Genomic DNA, 21513 nt, shown 5'->3' with positions numbered 1-21513 from the left:
CACATAAACACATACTTACATATAATATATACACACATACATTCAAAGACCACACTGTAAAAGCTTAATTTAAGTTTGTTGTTATTTTCTTGTTTTGCTTTTCACCCACCTGACGGCGACATCGGCGTATTGCATTTGATATTGTCGCTGCTGCCGCTGCCGCTGCTGCTATTCGACTTGGTCGATGAGCCGCGCTCGCCGCCGCTGGTCGTGCTGTTGCCATGCGAGGAGATCGTTGTCGATGATACTGGCGAGCCAATGTTGTTGTTGTGATTACTTAAATTATTGTGACCGTTACTGTTGTTGTTGTTACCGCTAGTTATGTTATGGCTAGTCGCATCAGTCGTCTGTAGCTGTTGTTGCTTTTGTTGCGCTTTGTTATTGGTATTAGTGCTGCTGTTGTTACTCTTATTGTTGCTGCTGTTATTGTTGTTGTTGTTGTTGCCTGTAGTCGGGCTGCGCTGATGATGTCCATTGTGATGGCTATGGCTGTGACTGTTGTTCACATGATTGTTGTGCACGTCGAGGCAACGGCTGGAGCGCGATGAGCCGCGCGTTGTGCCATTGCCACCAACCGTTATGCCACCAACGCCCCCGTTGCACACATTGGGCAGATCGAGGCGTGAATTCGAGATACGATTGTCGCGATCGACAACAGCGCTGACGCGCCGCAATTTATCGTTGTCTATTTGAATCTGTAAATGCGAAGAGAAGGAGAGAAATATGAAATATGTGAGAAAAATTAATAGTGGCAAACGATAAATTTTAGCCTACTTTTAGGCGTTAGCTAACTAATTGATTCAAATTTATTGTTTATATAAAGTCGTGTATTAGGTCTCATGTCTCTAAAACAAATTTATTATGATAAATCGTGTTTCGCTTTTGTATGAACAGGGTTGCCACTAATTTTTTTTTATTTCTCGTTCTTATATTAAGGCATATTAGGTGTCATGTGTCACAAATTAATTAATTGGTATGAATGGTGTTTTATTTTTGTATGAGCAGCGTTGCCATTTAGGTTATTTTTTACTGTTTCTTATTCTCATTTATGTTTTTCTTCACTATAAACCAAAACAAATCAATATGATAGAAAAATCGATAGTTTCGGAAAAATTAGGGTTGCCACTATTTTATAAAAATTAATTAAATTTCTTTAATTGTTATTAATATACTTTCTACTATACATATTAACACTGGTTTGGCAATGTTGCCATATAATTATTAAGTTTCAAAAATAATATACAGCGTTGCCAACTTTCTTATGGGAAAAATAGTGTAGGCTCTCATTATGAAATAAAAGAATTTCTATTATGAAAATTTCCTTAATGTATAATGAAGAAAGCAATTCATTTTTAAGAAATTGTCATTGAGCATCTTAGACTTCCCACTCTTTATGTTTAAAAAAATTATTTGTTTTAAAAAAAGTGAAATAATCTATGCGCATTGCTGCTACATAAAAGAATTGCAACAAATAATTCATAGTGTTGCCACCTTTTTCTTGTAAATTATTTCAGAAATTATTAAAATTAGATAAAATTAATTGAAAAAATTTATATTATTTTTTTTTTTGAATAAATAATTTGTAGCGTTGCCACCTTTCTATTGTAAAAAATTGCTTAAGTTATTAATATGAAATAAAAAATCGGTTATCAAAATTTGCTTAAGTTATCGCTAACAAAATAAGTCTTGTAAAATTTTTGTGGATTGTTATAGTATTGCCACATTTTAATTTGAAAAAAAATTTACTTTTGCATTAAAATAATGATTGAAAAATTGTTTTCGCTTTGTTGTTATAATACATTATTGCAATAAATAATTTTTATAGTTGCCACCTTTTTATTTTAAAAGATCATTAAATTAATATGAAGTAATTAAAAAACTGTTAAAAAGTTGGGTATTGTTGCCACAGAAATATGGTGCAAAAAATAATGTGTAGCGTTGCCACCTTTTTGTTGTTATTTTTTTAACGAAATATAATGTTATTAAACGTATTATGTGTTATAAAAATATTTTTTTAATTGTTATTGATTTTTTTAGGACTGCCAACTTCTTATCTTTAAATAAGTTATTTACGTTAAGATTTATAATAAAAACTAGTGGAAAGAAAAGTATATTATAATATTTTTGAACCTCTCTCTCTCTTAAATTTTTTATCCAAATAATTTAATTTTAATAAATCAAAAAATATCACTTTTCAAAATCTTTTTTCTTTCATTTGAGATTTTGTGTTTCGTTCTAATTTTCTACAAATTTTTTGGGTTTTCCTAAATAGGTATTTTTACTCACCGGCATTTCGCAACGATCCAACATTTTCCAGTATTCTCTCGTTGAGAATTTATTTAGTATCCTTTACGGATGTTAAATTTTAAGTTCAGTTCAAGAATGTTCCAATAAATTTACCGGACACGCGTACATTTGCGATTTGTATTAACGGAGAGCTGAAAAAAAAGAAAAATAAAAATTAATTTAAATGTGAAATTATTAAAGAAATGTGCAAGAAACATTAATAGCTGAAAATAAGAACACATAACCTAACATAAAAATGTTTAGGAGAGTTGAAAAATACTTGTATGCGATGTTTCAGTAGATACGTTTGGGACTTTCTAAGAGCTTTGAAGGCCAATTAAACTATTGTGGAAGAAAAATAATTTATAATGTACAACTAGATATGTTCAGAAGTTTCTTAGAGCTTTGGAAGCTCAAAGAGCTGTAGCATATAATAGAGTTTGAGATTTTCCTAGAGCTTTGGAAGCTCATTAAGCTCTTTGTGATTTTCTTTTTTTTTTGATTTAAGATAATTTTTTTCACAAAAAGTCAATACGAAATTAGTAAACATCGAAAATGTTTTCCCAAATAGTTTTCTTGTCGTCCTAAGTTCATTAAAAACTGAATTTCTCGGAACAAAATTTTTAAAAATGTTAAACCAAAGCTTGCTAGTCTAGCAAATCCTTCATAACTGTAACTTTTACGCGCTAAAAGGATATAAAAAATATTTCCATGTACTGAAAAATATATTTAAGTAACTACTATTGACAGCTGATTGTTAAAAACAACAATAAGACAGGCAGAAAACAACAAAAAGTTTAATCAAGCTTGAAAAAGCTTTTGGAATTTTATGATTTTACTCATCCAACTTGGCGTTTTCACTGCAGAAATGTGAAGTTAATAAGAAATTTTTAGTTTATAGCATTCAATTTAAGAAGATAAAAAACGGAAATGTTCACAAATAATACAAACAACAATAAGTGCTGCGTTTTAAATGTTATTTGACGTGCCAAGCTAAAAGCTTTGCTGCTTTTGTTGTTATTTTTGTGTGCACACTTTTATTGTAAATACAATTGTGAGCGTCCCTTTCGACTTCCCTCGGCGCATCAGATGCAACAACAACAACGACTGTCAAAGAAGGTGGCGCAGTCTGCCTGCCAGCTTGACTGACTGACTGTCTGCGCGCTCAAGTCGTGCTGCGCATGCGCATTAGCGCACATAAACCGCAACTCGTTGGCTTTTCATTGCTGTTGCATACAAAAAAACACACAAAACGCCAAAGAGACGCGGTCGTCATTGTCATAATAATGAAATGTTTTGTATTTAAGTCCGCTTTTATGTAAGTGTATGTGTGTGTTTGTGGAAAACGCATTAGATGCAGCGCGCGGTGTGCAATTGCACTGCGCTGAGTGGCACATAAAACATCAGCAGCTCATCGAAGCTGACTGCCACTTCCACTGACTCGCTGACTGGCTGACTAACTCGTTAAGTTCAATGCGCGCGTTCGGTTCGGCGGTAAACGGTTGCAGGTACTCGTGTCGTTAGGCTTTTTGCGGCTGATAGCGCGCTTGAATGGCGGCTTCAATGAGTGATTTCGCGTTAAGCGTCACGTAGTCTGCTATTTACAGCTGACAGCTGTTGTGCGTTTTGTTGTTGCAGCAATTGCTGTTGCATATAATCAGCGATTATTGCATGCTACTTCTTGCGCTTATTATATTTTGTGGTGTTTTATGTTTTTGTTCTTTCGCATTTTGTTGTGCAATCATTCTTCTTGCCTATATGCTGCACCCTAATTGCCGGTTGTCTTCAGTTTACTACCACTTGTTACTCATGGTTGCGCAAATTGGCTTGCAAGGAGATGGCAATTTTCTTTATTATTGAAATATGTCAATAAATATGAAGAATCTTAAATTTTTAATAAATAAGTGTAGGGTTTCATCGTCGAATAGTCAGCGAGTAATAATCTGGAGCACTTCTACGTTTAAATTGACAGATTTTTTGGTTTGCAGAGACTTACAACTTTTCCAGCCAGTTTCAATGTGGGGATAATATTTCCAACTGCTTGAAGCGGCTTCAGAGACGCAATTTTGGGTATTTGAATATGCGAACTAGTTCCTTTAATTTTGTCGTGTTTGATTGATATTATGTTTCTTTTTATTTTTTTTTAATTTTTTTTTATTTAATCTCTAATATTTTAATTTTGTTTTAAGACTTTTTAAATTTTAAAATTAAGTTTTGTTTTTAATTTAAGGTATTCTACATGTGTTTTTTGATTTTTAATTTGTTTATTCTAACAATATTTCAGAGTACTTGTTTTGCTTTTTACTCCTGAAATAAATCAAAATAAATTTTATGGCTGACTGAATATATTATTTAAAAAAAAATTGAAAAACAAAAACCCATTTTTCTTGACTTTTTTAATGTTTTATTTTTTTAATTTTTTTAATTTTTTATTTTATTAATTTTATTTTTTTAATTTCTATTAATTTTTTCTTACTTTTGTTTGTTTTTATTTTTTAATTCAAAAACAAAAAAAGCTGTTTTCATTATTTTTTTTAAATATTTTATAAATATTTTTTTACATTTTTTTTAATTTACTATTAAGTTTTTATACATTTTTTAGTTTTATTTTTTTAATTTTTCAATATTTTTAATTTTAATATTTTTTCCTTAATAAATAGTATATTTGTTTGCAGATTGTTATATTTATTTCATTATTTTTGTTTGTTTCTTAAGCACTTAAATTAATCAAAATAAGTTTTAGTTTCCTTCACAACACTATCAAATCTATATAACTAGCGGAATAAACTAAATTGATGTAAAAAAAATCAAAACCAAAAGGGCTTATTTAGTTTTTTTTTTAATTTTTTATTAATTATTTTCTTTAATTTTTAGTTATTTTTATGAACTTTTTCTTTTAAGTTTTACTTTGGAAAATTTTTTAAATTATTCTCTTTAAATTTTATTAATTAAATACTTTTTTTTTTTTTTTTAATTTTTAAATTTTTTAATTTTTATCTTTAAAATTTTCTGTTTATTTCCTTTAAATTTTTATTCAATTAATTTTTTTTATATTTTTTATTAATATTTTTAATTTTTTACTAATTATTTTATAATTTTTATAATTTTTTTATGTTTTAGCTTTGTAAATTTTTCTATATATTATAGTTTTACTTTAAATTTTATATTTTTCCTTTTATATTATTTGTTAGTTCTTAATTTATTTCAGGAGCCTTTTTTGCTTCCTATGAATTAAGTTAATCATGAACAAATTTTGTGACATATTCTTTCATCACGCTGCCAAATTCATACCAATCAATGAATAAACCAAATTGTTGTATTAAACAAAATTCAAAACAAACCGCTTGAAAAATCGTTCGCGCGCGCTCATTAATTATTTCCTCTACCTTTTTGCTGTTTAACAACAACATACATATAAATTAATTTCAAAAACAAAACAAAAACGTACCGACGACAACGCTGCCGCCAATCAAATCATGCAATGCGCACGCAAGCATTTGTCTTCTGCAGTCGCTTTGCTGCCTCGCCCACCCCCTCTCAACAACCCAAACACGCAGCAATAACTCCCGCATACGAATGCATTGACGCGCGACCGGCTGAAGGGTTAACCTCATCGGCTGCCATTTCATTGCATTAAACATTGCTAGCTGTCATGTACGAGCGCATTAAGCAGCAGTTATTGTTGTTGTCGTTTCATTGTATTACCTGCAATTTGTGACAAGTTGACGTGCAGCCGAGGCAAAAACAACAAAAAACAATAACGGCCTGACTGGCGAAACAGCCAAATATTTTCCGACAAAATATAACTTCATGCGCGCTTTAAAAGCAAAACAACAACATCAATGACAACAAAAAGTGGAAAAACGCAGCCCCCGAAAGTCAGACGAAAAGCTTGAAAAAAGGCCTTAACAATTTTTCCACGCTTGGTTTGGCAGCGGCGCACACTTTTCTATTTAATATAGTTTTTTTGTTGTTGCTGTTGTTGTTTGTCGAGTCGGAAATTGTGGTAAAAACTTTTGACATTTAAGTTTTGTACGGACAGTGCGTGATTTGATGGGTGCTGTGCGCTTAAGAGGTGGGGGAGGGGTCACTTAAATAAGTAGCTTTATTTGTTGTCTTTTGTATTTGTAATTGTTGTCGTTAGCTGATTTTGTGGTTTGGTAATTGCATTCGAGTTAGTTTGCGGTTATTTAGTTAGACATTTATTACCCCGTTTTGTGAACCAAGCGCTGACATTTGTATCTGTATGCATGTATATACAAATATGTACTTATGTGTATGAGTATTCAATTCAAAAAGTAAAATTTTAACGAATTGAGATAAGGTCCGCGATTGACAGCTGTGAAGGTAGTTGATAAAAAAAAGGTTAATAAATTTTCTTGCCTTTCGAATTTCTTACCCTGTTTAATGATGTGACTTTCTCAGGTCTTTTAAGGGGCTCACGTACTCTTTGGAGGGAAGTACTCTTTGGATAGAATCAATTTTTTATAATTTTCATGCTCTATGAATGGGTAGAAAGGTCCTGCGGTAGGGTTCATACGACACAGGAGTTCAAGGCGTACACCTAAACCACTAGCAGCCAAAAAATAGACGTTCAATAATGGCGCCAGAAAAAATACCTCTACTACTACATTGATACTGGTTTTTTCGATGGATGTAAAATACAAAATAATCTCTCTAAAAGATATTGTCAGCCTAATGATCTACGTGTCGAAAAAAAACAAAAATTGACAAACTTGCGGCGTTTTAGAAACCTGTTTATTCAAAATTTTGGTAATTTTTGGTCTACCAAATGAACGAGCCATTTGTTTAAAAATAAACTGATGGAGCTGACAGAACTGAACTACTAGACTGTAGAAGGATGTAACTCAAAAACTATCCTAGTAATCGATTAAAAATTTAATATATTATTTCTAAAGGTTCGTTCTATGGAAAAATTAAAAAAATTGATTGTTTTTTAATCAAAACACTAATTGTCCCACCCAAACATGGGAGCCTAGATAAAAGCAGAATGAAATGATCAACATTAAAAACTTGTGACTTTCTAACCAAGGTTATCCTTAGCAAGCAGCAGTCTACTTAAAAACTGGCGGCCAATAAGAATTTGAAAATCAAATTTGAAAGTTTGTTAAATTTCCCAACTAATATAGATCCCCAAAAGGTGGGTCTCTCATGCGTCATTGGGGCTGTGTGTGTTACGTGGCGGGTCCCAACACACAACCTTGAGGAGAAATGATTCGACTTTTCACTTTAGCTCACCTTCAAACGAATGTTTTTCGGCTACCTAGAGGATAATTGGTCTAGGACCGGTAGTCGTGTGCTGCTTTAGCCATATGAAAAAGAATCGTTTCTGATCACTCCAAAGTGAATAGCGCTGAGAGAACTTTCCTCTCTTGCATGAGCTTCTACACATGGTTCCATCCTTCCTTCCTTTCAGCATTTCTATACAATGTTACACTGGCTTTGAAAATATGATTTAATCTTAAAGTAAGAAAAACTGTGAACCAAGCCAATAACTACTCCTTATACAACCTTTATCGATAAAAGTCCAATACCTACATTCTCCGACAGAGTCCACACATCGCTTTACATTTGTGGATATTACAAATTTGTGTAACAATTTTGGATATTTTTATTATTAAGACACTCTCTGATAGAAGCGAATATCTCAGTCAAGCCTTTGCCATTCATTACTTCAGGCAATGCTAGTGATAGAGATTTCGAGATTCAGGGTAGTCGAACCATCTTTTGGGTATTTTCCCACATAGTTTTTGGTAGAACAAAAACTAAGAGTCAAATCTTTCATGTATTATTTCGGGTAGTATTTGCTATTTGTTAGAAAGACAAACAGAGAACGCTCAAATAGAACCTTTGCTGTATATGAGTTCACATAGTTTTTACTTCAAGTTAGTTTACAAAAATACTTAGCATGAACTTTATGTATGGAAATATGCACAGAAAAGTGCCTTGGAAACTCGAGAACTATAGAGACGTAGTTACAAGGCTGTATTTGCACCTCAAGGAAATATTGACAGTAAGAAGGGGTACATTTGAAGAAAATATTTACAGTGAGGAGGGTTGTGTTTGAACCGTAACAATACAAATTGTTCAATAAAAGCGAGGTACTGTTCTTCTAATGAAAACTAAAGTAAAAATCGCCTCTGACGGGCCCTCTAACGTTGATGGTGGTTGTCTTTAATAAGATATACAAATAATAAGAGTTTTTACAAGTGGAGTATAATGCTAAGGTTGCTTAAGTTTTGAAAGTCATAGAGCTATATGAGGTAAAACTCTAAACTTCGAACTTGCATGGTATCTTTTAGCCAAGACGTAAACCATAAATAGAGCGGGAATTCGAAACAAATAATATGATAAAAGAATACTATAGGTTATTTCCATGGTCACTTATAACGGTGAAGCTAAAATCCGTCATTATACCAAAAAAAAGCATAACTGTGTTCCCATTCAACAAAAAAAATCAACACAAATCCATTAAAAGTAACTACGAAGCACTTAATAGCCGACCGACAAGCAACAGTTTGACACCTGTTTCTTGCACCAACCACGACCACCACCCTCCTTTGTTGCAGCTTACCCCTCAGGTGCAAACAAATCGCTGCAATTGACCAACGACAAGTAGAACAGCCATCTATTGAAGGGCTCCGGCGTTTAGAAAAAGGGCGCACTATAATCGCCAATTGCTCTGTCAATAGTAACAGCAAGAACAACAACAAAAAACCAAATTAAAGCAATCACCTTTGTATGTTTACATACATACACATGTTTAACATGTCTCAAATCGTTCCATTGGCCGCGTTTTACTCGCCGACCATTCACAAAAAAAGCGCAGAAGAACAAAAATAACAATAAAAGAGGAAATGGTATAAATTGAAGCAGGTCAAAAGCACCCTTCGCTGCTGCAAACTGGGACACAGTCGCTGCATATTTTTAGCCCGGCCAGTCGTTTAGTCAACTGGCTGGCCTTAAGGCTAGGCGGCTGGAGTGACAGACGGCTAGTGTTGGTCAATGTACTCATTTTAAATGCTCGCCGCTTGCTGCTGGTCACTTTAGTACATAAATATGCGCATATGTAAGTATGTGTCCAAGCGCATATAAAAACAATCACACATTTGAATCGCGCAGCCGGTGAAAGACTCTGCTCACCTAATTGCTATGAAAACATTATTCAAATTTGTTATTTTTTTCCCTGTATGCATATATGTATGTGTGTACACATGTCTGCCTGCATAATGCCATGCTTTGCTCGCCATTCTGCCGCGTTTTTTCATTACACCGTATGTGTTTTTCGTTTTTGCTCTTGGTTGTGTGTCGATTTTTGTGTCCAGTGGCCTGTGGTGACACTCGAAATGCTCTGCTGGTGTAGAAAAATACCGGAAAAAACAATGGAAGTGGCACAAGCCAATTGGAGTAACAAAAATCGGCGAAATAGTTAAGCAGCGGCTGCCGGTAGCGCAATTAGATATCGTTGGCGGCAACAACCAATCTTTTTATACCGTTATAACAACGAACTTCCCCCTTCGTTGGTGTTTATTTTTTTAGTGATTTATTCTGTGTTCTAATTTCTAGCGTTATGCCACAGAGAGCGGCAAATAAGCTGGATACTCTGTCACTTTTGTGGATTAGTACGCTTTGGCATGATTTCGAGTATTTTTTGTTGTTTAAATTAAAAGCTTTCATTAAATATAATTTTTATACATGGAAGCTTGTTATTCTTTGGTTCTAATGATATATTTTGGGAGTTTAGTTAAAAATGTACAACGGAAAGGTTTTGAAAACTTTGCCTTAACCTCGACCCTGAGAAGCAACTAATCTCAATTATAATTATTCGAACAAAAATGGAAAAATCTTGCTGGTATTAGAATAAATATCTCATTGGTATGTACAAAAAAAAAAATTATCAGTTGATTTTAATGGAAAGTAAGCTTAACAATTTTTTCTCGATGGAAGAATTTTCAACTCTTAAAGGCATTTGAGTTGTTTCTAAAATTCAGAAGTGGTAAACAGCTATCCCGCTTCTGGTTCTTTCCACAGAGACACTCTATACTTTAAAGTTACTTCATTTATCTTTAATAGTTTCAATTCGGAACATTGGCTTAGTATAGAAGCATGAAACCTTAAACTCGTGTTTACAGTGAAACTAGTATTTAATAACTCATTTCTAAAGTTTTTTGTGTGGTTCTTTATGTTTTAAGAAAAGCAATGAATACTCCAAATACTAGAAATATTAAATCTTAAACTCGAGTTTATGGTGAAATTTGTGTTTATATACGTTTTTCATTTACTGTCGCTCTGATTCGTCATGTTTTCTGAAAGGCAATCAATATTTCAATAAAAATAGTATGAAACACGAAATCTTAAACTCGAGTTTATGGTGAAACTTCTGTTTGCAATTTTTTTTTTTGATTTTCTCTCTGATTCTTTATGTTTTCTGAAAGGCAATCAATATTTCAATAAAAAATAGTATGAAACACGAAACCATAAACTCGAGTTTACGCCGAAACTCCTTTTTCTCGACTTTTTTTTTGTTTTTTTATAGTTCTTTATATTTTCCGAAAGACTATCAAAACTCCAATAAAAAAGTATAGTAACACGACACCTTACACTCGAGTTTACAGTGCAACTTCTGCTTGTAAACTCTTCACTTTTGTTTTCTCTCTACTTATTTATACTTTTTGAATGACAATAAATAGTCCAATAAAACTGGTATACAAAAACAAAACCATAAACTCGAGTTAATTTGTTTCTTGTTCTTCTGTATTTTTTCAGTATTTGTGAAAGACAATCTACTCCCACTAATTACTTCTAAGCAATTTCTTCACTTCCCTCAATACCAAATTCTCTCTCAGTTCATTTAGTATTATGCAATTTCCTTGCAATCTATGTCATTATTGAGTGGCAGTAAATTACGCTATTTCCTTTCAAGTTCAAAATTCACCAATCAACACGTTCTTTTTTCAAATGACGCACAACGAAAAATAATAATTTTCCACCCAGCCGCCCGTCACTAATACTTATGTATATATTTATGATACACGCTGATTTCGTCCAAAAAGCACGTTTGCCCGACACATGTTTTCCATTTGGCGAGTTTGCAACGTTTTGCCCCCACGAAAACAAGTGTCTGTGACTTATCAAAGCAGAAGTGGGGCAAAAGCGAAAGTCAAACGAAAGCGAAACGCTGATGGGTGTAATAAACCACAGCGCAAGTTCAAAAAAGCTTACAAAAATAAACCAAAATGTGATCAAATAAAAGGGTAGTAAAATTAAAAGTAACGCAAAAACAAAAAGTAATTAATTACATTAATTAGCATAGCAACCGGTCGGCTTGAGAACCTTGACGCATTCTTTTTCATTTTTTTTCTGAGTTGCGAGCGAGTCTGAGGCGGCGCCAAGTTTGTCGTATCATTAAACTTAAAGCAGAACTTTTTTCTTTTACTGTTTTGGTACTTTCTGACCTTAAGATTTCGTGTCTTTCTACATATGAAACAAAAAATTAGTAAAAAGAGTTATTTTACTTTCGTACCAAACGGGCTTCACTCACTCTTAATATGTCTGCAAAAAAGTTCGGAGGAACATATGTATGCACATGCGTGTGAAAAATTTTAACTCTGATGACTTTATCAAGTTCTATGTCGGATAGTTATTACTATTATTTACTTTCTTTGATGATGTTATAACCTACGAAAATAATAAAATAATAAAATATGTAATTACCTACAAGTATATGTATCACGCTTTCGCCGGCTAATTGCCTTCGAGTTTCTACAATTCGCCAATGAAACTGGAGAGTTTTCAATACAACCATGTATGTGACGAGGGTTTGGCCTTAAGTGGCCCATTGTGACGCGACTAAAATTCCCTCACTCTATTGTCTCCTCTTTAAACCACATAGCAGTTCAGATGAAGTTCATCAGTAATAGAATTTTTACCTGTTCAACCTCTTTAGATTGGATTTTCTAAAAACTGTATGGCTTGAAATAGATCTTTACCATCACTTAAGTTCGATTTGGGCGGCAAAAAATTGTTCTTCAAATAACTTAAACCATCTGGTTAGAATGGAAAAAGACTATCAAATCGAGTTTAAATATTAAAATTTCATATAGATATACTCGAACTTTTTCCTTAGGGTTGCCAATAATAGGTTTATGCCGCATTCATATTACACCTTAAACTCGAGTTTATGACTTTTTTTGATGTTTATGGATAAACACTACCCAAAATGTTCACTCATGTTGCCTGTAATGGGTTTGTAACGCGTTTACATAAAGCAGAGTTTATGTCTTTTTTAGGAGTTTATCAGTAAACACTACCCAAAACGTTCCCTAATGTTCACTGCTATAATTCTTAATATAATCCCTAAATTCGACTTTAAATTTTTATTGCACTTTAACACTAAACTCTCGCAACTAGCGCAGACAAAACACTAAATTTTTGCCTTAACTCACCCTAATAATGGCAAATACTGGTGTTTATGAAAATTCAATACGAAATATAACTAGATAAATAACCTAATTATACACAGAATAGGCTACATTAAAATAAAAAAAAAACGGTAATTGTAACTAGTGTTTCGAGGACTGATTTCGAGCTAGTTTTAAGGCGACAAAATAAATATTGATGAATAATTTGAGTTTTATTTACAACTTCTGGGTACTTTTTTGTCACAATATATATTAAGTTTACCGCTAAGTTTGTAAGACCCAAAAAGAGCCGATTTAGACAAGTTTTGCTGTTTGCCTGTCTGTGTGTATATACGCGAAATGTCTCTTTAGTTTTTGAGATATCAAACTGAATTTTGTATCCATCCTTTTCTCACCTGTTTCTCGGTTCTTCTGTCGGAACTGCCAAATCGGATCATATATATAATATATAGCTGTCATACAAACCGAATGATCGGAATCATGTGCTTTTAAGGGAACCTCTTTTATTTGACAAGATATCTTCACGAAATTTGACACAGGTTACTCTTCAAAACAATAGTGCAGTATCCAAAGAAACAATTCAGTTCGGATCACTTTTGCTTATAGCTGGCATACAAACTGATCTATCAATATTTGGTCCTTGTATGGGAAACTTTTTTATTTAATAAGATATCTTCGGGAAATTTGGTAAGATTTTTGTTTCAGTTAACAGAGTAATCTCCAAATAAATTATTCAGATCGGATCACTAAAGCATATAGCTGCTATACAAGCTGACCGTTCAAAATCAAGACAAAGATCTTTTTATACCTTAGCCTTTTGTGCTGTAAGAAATGCACGGTTTTTTGTTTGATTTACAAAATTCTTCGTTTCACTCTACTCTGTGTTTAGCCTAAGCATCTTCTTTTTTCATACCTCTTTATATACATATATCTTCATTTAAAAGTTGTCAATGCAATGCGGCAACCTTGGAGCACAGCTATTGGCATTGAGTTGTAAAGCGATAAATTATTAAATAAAATGCTGTCAATTAATAATAGTTACCGTTATACGCATATCAAATATATGTATAGTATATGAATGTAGTATAATAAATGTGTGTTTCTATAAAAGTGTGTGCGTACAAATATTTATTATGTAATTTTGTGCAATAAAAGGCAGCACTTAATATTTGAATTATTGATTGAAAAAATTGAATATAAAGTGCATTTATCCACATGTTTACATATATGTCTGTGAATGTGTAATCAATTATTGATATATGAAGAAATCAATGGCAAGTGCTTGTAAAAAACGACAGCACAAGCGATAAATCTGCAATAACCATTACTGCAATAATGGCAATGAATTGTAGAGACACATGTATATACATATATATATATATATATATATATATATATGTACATATTCATACATATACGTATATAATTTTGTGCATATGTGTTTACAATTATATCAAATGTTGTATGCAAACATACATATTTGGATGAAAATGGCATACAATTCACACCAAGCAATTATTAAATCCTACATACCTACACACATACATCATAAATATCTATACATACTGTACATAAGCATACAACAGAAATTATGTATATGCACATTGATTTGTCTAAATATTGTAGACGTTAACATAGTTGACTTTTTTTGCCTGTAAACATATCAAATTGAAAGCATATAAGCCTATGATGGCCTAGAAAAGCTTCATTGTTCAAAAGAAACGAAAGATTTGTGTTATTAAATAATAACAATTAATAAATGTGCATATGCGAATTATTTTGACAACTTTCTGCGTAATTTTTTTGGTTCACAATTTTTTCTCACTATTTTATGAAATATATTTTTAAGCTCTACTCATTGTTTTGACACCTACAGCTCGAATTTCAACTCGCTTGCAGATTTTAGTTGGTCTACCGTTTGATGGCCGTTGAAAAAGTTTCTTCTTTTTTTGCTTTTTCGCATTAAACGCAAAGCGTGGTTGCAATTGTGGGCAGCTAAACGCTCTTTGCATACTTAGCGTGTTGCTTGCTTTTCGCTTGGCTTTTGCTGACATTGAAAGAACTTGTGCAATTATTTTGCTATGAGCAATTTGAGTCACAAAGGCACAAAGCCAAGACTTCAATTCAATAACAGCATAAATTTTAATGCCATGATGCTGAATGTGAGATATATTTATTGTGAGGTAGCGCAAAGGTGTGTTTGTTTAAATGAAATGCTTAAACAAGTTAATATGAAAATATATCAAAAACAAGAAAGATGAAAAAACATAAAATAAAGTAAAATAAATAGAACAAAATAAAATAAAATATATTAAAATAGAAAAAAATTAAATAAATAAAATAAAATAGAAATAAAATTAAATAAAATTAAATAAAATTTAATTAATTAAAAGTGGAAGTGATAGATAAATTAATAATAAAATTCAAATAAAATAAAACAAAGCAACGCGAATCTCAAAAAAAAAGAAAATGAAAATTTTATTTAATTTAAAATTAATGTGGAAATGAAAATTGAAATTATTGAAATATTCTAAAATAAAATTAAATTAAAACTAGATTAAAATAAAATAAAAAACTAAATTGGAAATTATAAACAAAACTAAAATTAATATTATGAAAAAATTAAAATGTTAGGTAAAAATTTATGTTAAAACTAAAATAAAATTTAAATTTAAATTAGAAGAAAAGTGATAATTATAATTGTAATTATTATTAAAATTGAAATCAAATAAATTTAGGCAATCGAAATAACAAAAGAATTAATAAAACTTAAATTTATATCAAAATTAAATAAAAATCACAATTAAAATCTAAATTTAAAATAACATGAAATCAAAGTTAAAATTCAAATTAATAAGGCAATAAAAATTTAAAAGGAAATTAAAATTAAATTCGTAATTAAAATCAAAAAAATAAAAAATCCATAAAAATATTATAATTAAAATATTAATATTAAATAATTAAAATAATATATATGAAAATGGCAGTGAATATCAAAATTAACATGAAAATTAATAATTAAATCGAAATAAAAGTCAAAATTAAAATTAAAATTAAATTAAATTAAAATTAAATAGAATTAAATTAAATTAGCTTAAAATTAAAATTAAAACTCAAATTAGATCAATAAAAAAATTAAAATTAAAACTATAATTTAAAAAAAAGCAAAATGGAACTTTTAATTAAATTAAAATAAAATATAAAGCTTAGTTGAATAAATTACACAAAATTTTAAAAAAATCTTTGGAAAAAAATACAAAACAAGTAAAAGCAAAAATAACAAAATCTATTTTTAATTTAATTATTCAACTCAAACGCAGGCGACGATATAAATTTTTCAAAACATTCAACGTTATACTTTGCCCACAAAACCTTAGCTAACTGCACCCTCTAATGCTAATCCCGGCAGCAGACAAAAGATTTTCAAATACGATTTTTGTGCCACTTAAAACAATGCACAACGATTTGACATTTTAACACACAACACGTTTGAATGCCCTTGATAAAGTAGCGCTTAAGTGCATAAATCTCGGCAAAATACCGTTATTGAGTGCTGTAAGGCACAGAGTTTACACTTATCCGTACTTAAACCTGCACCTAAAAAACAAATAAACAAAAACAACACAAGTAGCAATGTAAAAAATTACAAGAAAAATAATTAAACAACAAAAAGAAAAAAAACAAAAACAACAATAACGAAAAAATCGAAAATTTCGCTCAAAAGCGGGTCAATCACAAGTCAAACAATTGGTTCGTATGGATGGCAGCAGAAAATGGCACGCAGTGTAAGACGAAGGAGAAGCAGCAGCAGCAGAGAACATCAAAGGTTCAGCAGTGACACGACACGATGGATAGATAGATGCAACCATGCAGCGGCAGTCAAGTGTGGCAAGTGCATAAGCGGCTAAGACGGCTTGGCTGTTGACACTCCCGCAAGTGTCAGTTGTAAGCGATTCAAAATCAAAAAGCGCAAAATAGCGAAAAATGCAACTAAATGCTGTTGCGGCACCCTTCTTGTCACTTGCTACAAGCAGACGTTGCACTTTTAGTTTTTCTTGATTTTCAGCTTCGAATACCATTTTGGGCTTTGCGTTGCATGAAAAATTTGCTGGCGCGTGATAATTGCCTTAGCTTTTCATTAGCATGCTGGCGCTTTTGGCATAAATTACTTGAAGATTAGTTGCCACAGATAAGCTTCATAGTTAAAATTTGACGTTGCAAGCAAATGTCAGCGTGTTAGAGGAGTAATAAATTCTATATTCTAAAAATTTAAAATTAATGTTGCGTGCAATAAAAAAATACCGAAGGAACAAGCCTTTAATTTTTAGTATATCTAAACTAGTGAGGAGGGTGACAGTCATTAAGCTAGCAGTGGATGTATTGCTCCGAAGTGCAGCATCTCTTATTGGAGTAACCTTTAATACGACATCAGAACGGCAAGTTAAGGAGTGTCTGGCCTCATTGTGTATAGGATCAAGCTGCTTTATTATCAGAACTTCGTCTGGCTGCCTGGTCATAGCGGAATCGCTAGAAACTGCAAAGTCAATGAACTTTTCCGATTATATCGCATTGACAACAAGTTGAATCTCCGTTGTCCTTTTATTTTCTAGCTCTGGACTTCTGAACTTCGCGAGATACGATGGAAAACAATAAGCTCCTGTGCGAGTACGAGATCTAGACTAATGCGCAGGAAATTCACCGAAACATTTGCTTTCAATAAGGTTCATTTTGCTGTAATTGTAGGAGTTCTTACACATAATGGTCAGACGCTGTCGTCTGTCAAAGTAGTATAGAGGAAGACGAGGTGGAAACAACCAAGCACTTTCTCCCCCATTGTTCAGCTCTTACAAGACCGATGTTGAAACATCTCGGCAGTCGCATCTTTTTCAAACCTAGCGAGATAGCCGGAACTGATAAAAGCGATCTCAACAAATCTGTGACAGGTTCAAAGTGCTTTGTCGATTTTTTAACAGTCTGTTTGATTCAAACAGTGTAATATATGTATATGGTAAGTATTTCAATATACCACCGTTTTCTGCTGTTCAATTGGGATCCGTTTTTATTTATTTTTTACTGATCTTTCAACGTAACCTAATTTAACTGAATATAGTGAGAAAGATCGGACTAGATCTCTGCTCCATTTGTTACGAAACTAAATGAATAGATGATAGACACACTTAGATAGTTACGAAAAGAAATAACAAGCCACACGACTCTAAATTGTAGCTCTACAAACAATATATGCAATAAAGATCTAAACGGCGATCCTATGGTGTAGGAAATATATCAGTCACAGACCCACTGGGTATGATAAGATATTTTTCCTGAATGCAAATAATAATCTCTAATCTAAAATGTATTCCAAATCGACAGGAATTAGATACGATTTTTATAGTTAGTGGGATTACAGCAACCTATCAGAAAATTCTTACCCTAAACATATCTCTTTTTTGAGAAGAAGCCTATAAAATATGTTTATGATGCACAATTTCTTCTTTTTTCTGGTTCAATGGACCTATTGTATTCGATGATTCCTAACTATTAGTTTCAAATCATGAAAGACACAGATTTCTTTTGGCTTGAGTACAAAATAGTTTTCCATTACGATCACATACTAAAGTTTTCCTTGATTTAAATAAATATGACTTCTAAAATATCCGAACGAGTATCTTGTTTCCCTTCTCAGGTATATTTATTAAGGCAGAAAGGGGTATAAAAGACCTTTGTCCTTTCTTTTGATTGGCCAACTTGGTTTGATCGGATAGCATATAACTTATCCGATCAAACCAAAATGTTCTGAGATATAGGCTTGGACAAAAATCTAAACCAAATGTCGTGTATAAATATCGTCAACTGAAAAAGTGTTCCATATAAGGCTTGATAATCATAGGTCAGTTTGTATGGCAGTTACAGGCTATAGTAGTCCGATGTTAGCAATTCTTTAGGTAATTATAGTGTTGTCTTGAGCAATTTAATTGTGTAAAATTTCCTCAAGATATCTTGTCATATTAGAAAGTTTTCCAAACAAGGTCTTGTTTTTTATCAATCAATTGGCATGACAGCTACATATATGTTATAGGGGTCCGATATCAGCGGTCTACAAATGATCAGAGTTTTGGGTAAAAAAGGACATGTCTCATAAACTTAGCTGCTAGATTGCCTATATAAATGGAGTGAGTTCAACTTGAAGTTGGCGGCGACAATGTGTCATATAATCAAAAATTACACGCGCCTTCTATTGAAGACGCCGTAAACTTACTTGCTTACGCTGTATTGTATCTACAAATAGTTCCTTCTATTATTTTAAACAATGTAAGCGTTATGACTGCTTCTTAAGCAACTTTTTCACGAAATTTTTAAACTGTCACTTTGGTGTCATAAACATTTTATGAGCGCAACGTGCCATAATTTGGACAAAAGCACAGTGTTTTATGTATATACTCGTATATATGTATATAAACAAGTGAGCACATGTGCTCTACCAGGACAACAAAAAATCATAATTGTCACAACACTTTGATGCTACCGTACGACGCGCCGCCAAGTAGTACCCTGTAGCCGAAACGACACTTAAGCTCAATTGAATATTTCACACGGCAAATTAACGAATTTTCGGTTCAGTCGCTTTGCGCCCGGTGCTTTATGGCACTTGCCGAATATTTATAGCAAATTTAAGTTATTATTTTTTAATGTCAATTATGCTGGTAGCACATTTTTTTATATATACTTTTTTTTAATTTTTTTTTTGTCGTACTTTTTTCTGAGTTTCGGTAAAAATTGTTGCTGACTGCAGGCTTTTTTATTCAAATTGCCGGCTACAATTGAAGCTTCCTCAATTATGATTGCAGCTACTTTTTTTGAAGTGCTTTATTATGTACAACAAGCATATGTATGAATATAAGTGGGTATAAATATTGTTTGTGTGTAGCAATTTTTTCCTTGGTGTGCGTTTTTGGGGTGTCTGCTGTGCGGCTGGCCTATGCTAGGTCAAGTTGTGGCCTTGAATTTAGTTATAAATTTTGATTGTTTTGAGGAAAGTCGTACCAAGCAATGTTGTTATTTAAGCAATCATAAACAGAAGTGTGTTTCGGAAGATGTTTGATTTATAGGAAACGTGCGATTTTATGGAGATATATTTTATGGAAAGAGCCAAGCATTGATGTAGAAATTTGTTTTGGAAATTTTTGACGTTAGAAAATATTTTATGGCTGCTTGCACTTCTGTGGCACATAAAATTGTTTTGCTAAGGCTGAGTTCATTGTGTTCTTACGGAGAATTCAATTACTTAAAACAAATTAACCTTTGCTTTTTCTATTACTAATTTAATTCATATACAGCTTGTTTGGGCTTTCTGCTACTTTTTTAATTGCTACTACTAGATGAATTTTTTTACTACCTCTTTGCTTTTCTGCGTTCTTCTATTTTTTTTACTATTTTAGTTCACACTCCGCTATTTCGAGGTTTTTATTTCGTTTTTAATTTCTACTACTAATGTAACTTTTCACTACTTTTTTGCTTTCTGCGTTCTTTTAATTTTTTAGTGCCTAATTAGTTCATATACCCAAAAAGGGTTTTCTACTACGTTTTTAATTTCTAGTACTATTTTAATTTCTCACTACTATTTTGCGTTCTGTAAATTTTTATAAATAATTTAGTTATTATACCACCTTTTGATGTTTTTTACCACTTTTTTACTTTTTCAGTACTATTTTGCTTTTTTGAATTCTTTTTATATCTTATTACGAATTTATTTAAATAAAGCTGTTTTGTTGTTTATGCTACGTTTTTTAATTATACTACAATTTTAGTTTTTCACTACTATTTTTTCTATTGTCTTTTCTTCGTTTATTACTTATTTACTTTATATACAGCCCTTTTGGTTTTTCTACTACTTTTTTAATTTCTGCTACTTTCTTAAATTTCCACTATTATTTTGCTTTTTTACTATTTTTTAGTTCCTTTGCTGTTTAAATTTTTGCTACTACTACTTTACTTTTGACATTTTTCAATGCGTTTTAATGGAGATGGATTATGTGGGGAGAATTAGGCATTAATGTGAAAATTTGATTTTGGAATTTCCAAACTTTTAGTTTAAGGGAAAAATTTGAAAATTTTGTACAAAAGTGATTTTTTTCCAAAATGTTCTCTTATTGCTATTCTGTGCTATAATCAGCAGCAATGCTATAAATAGTCAATGCTGATGGCTACTAAATTTTTTCTTTTAGTTTCCATTATCCATCATGCCATCAGCGCTAATTGTATATAATAAAAAAGCTTGACTTGTCAAATTGTTTGTTTATAAATATTAATTTCATAACTTTAATTATATATTATACCGAATAAATAAGTATTTTTCAGTTTATTGACACATCTTACATAACTAAAAACTGCTTTATCAACTATTTGCTACCTGTTGAACTTTTTTGGCAGCATTTTCTACCAAATATCTATATCCCAGTGTTATTTTACATTCAAACACGTGCTGTAAGATTTTTCAAATGTTATTTGGCGCCAAAAATGCGCAACAATTAATTATAGCGCGAAGCTATTTTTGGCTATAAAATTAATAGCCATAAATTAGCAGATAATTGATTTCGCTGGCGGTATGCAGTAGTTGCGGTCAATATGGACTTTTCGATAAACACTGGCGGGCAAACAAAACGAAAAATGTACAGTTAAATAGTATGAAAATAAAAGTTGATTGCCATATGCAGAGCTCGGCACATATTTGCCTGTGTATTATTGATATTTATACTGCTTGGCAATTTACATAGCGAATAATTAC

At 31.9% G+C, this 21513-nt stretch overlaps 1 protein-coding gene across 3 annotated transcripts in view; it reads right to left on the bottom strand.

Annotated features, from left to right (window-relative positions):
- The window catches only part of LOC120768512 (dual specificity tyrosine-phosphorylation-regulated kinase 2), a 161807-nt gene that overhangs the window by 37095 nt on the left and 103199 nt on the right, over positions 1 to 21513 (bottom strand). For all 3 annotated transcript variants that reach the window (XM_040095238.1, XM_040095237.1, XM_040095239.1), the window contains 2 exons: positions 2287 to 2438; positions 110 to 695 (listed from right to left, as the gene is read on the bottom strand). In XM_040095238.1, the coding sequence (XP_039951172.1) occupies positions 110 to 695; positions 2287 to 2310 (610 nt within the window). In that variant the 5' untranslated portion in view covers positions 2311 to 2438. The remainder of the gene's footprint in view (positions 1 to 109; positions 696 to 2286; positions 2439 to 21513) is intronic.

The sequence above is a fragment of the Bactrocera tryoni genome, chromosome 2 (genome assembly GCF_016617805.1).
Source record: "Bactrocera tryoni isolate S06 chromosome 2, CSIRO_BtryS06_freeze2, whole genome shotgun sequence".
NCBI classification, from domain to species: domain Eukaryota; kingdom Metazoa; phylum Arthropoda; class Insecta; order Diptera; family Tephritidae; genus Bactrocera; species Bactrocera tryoni.
This window is presented reverse-complemented; position numbering and strand designations above follow the sequence as displayed.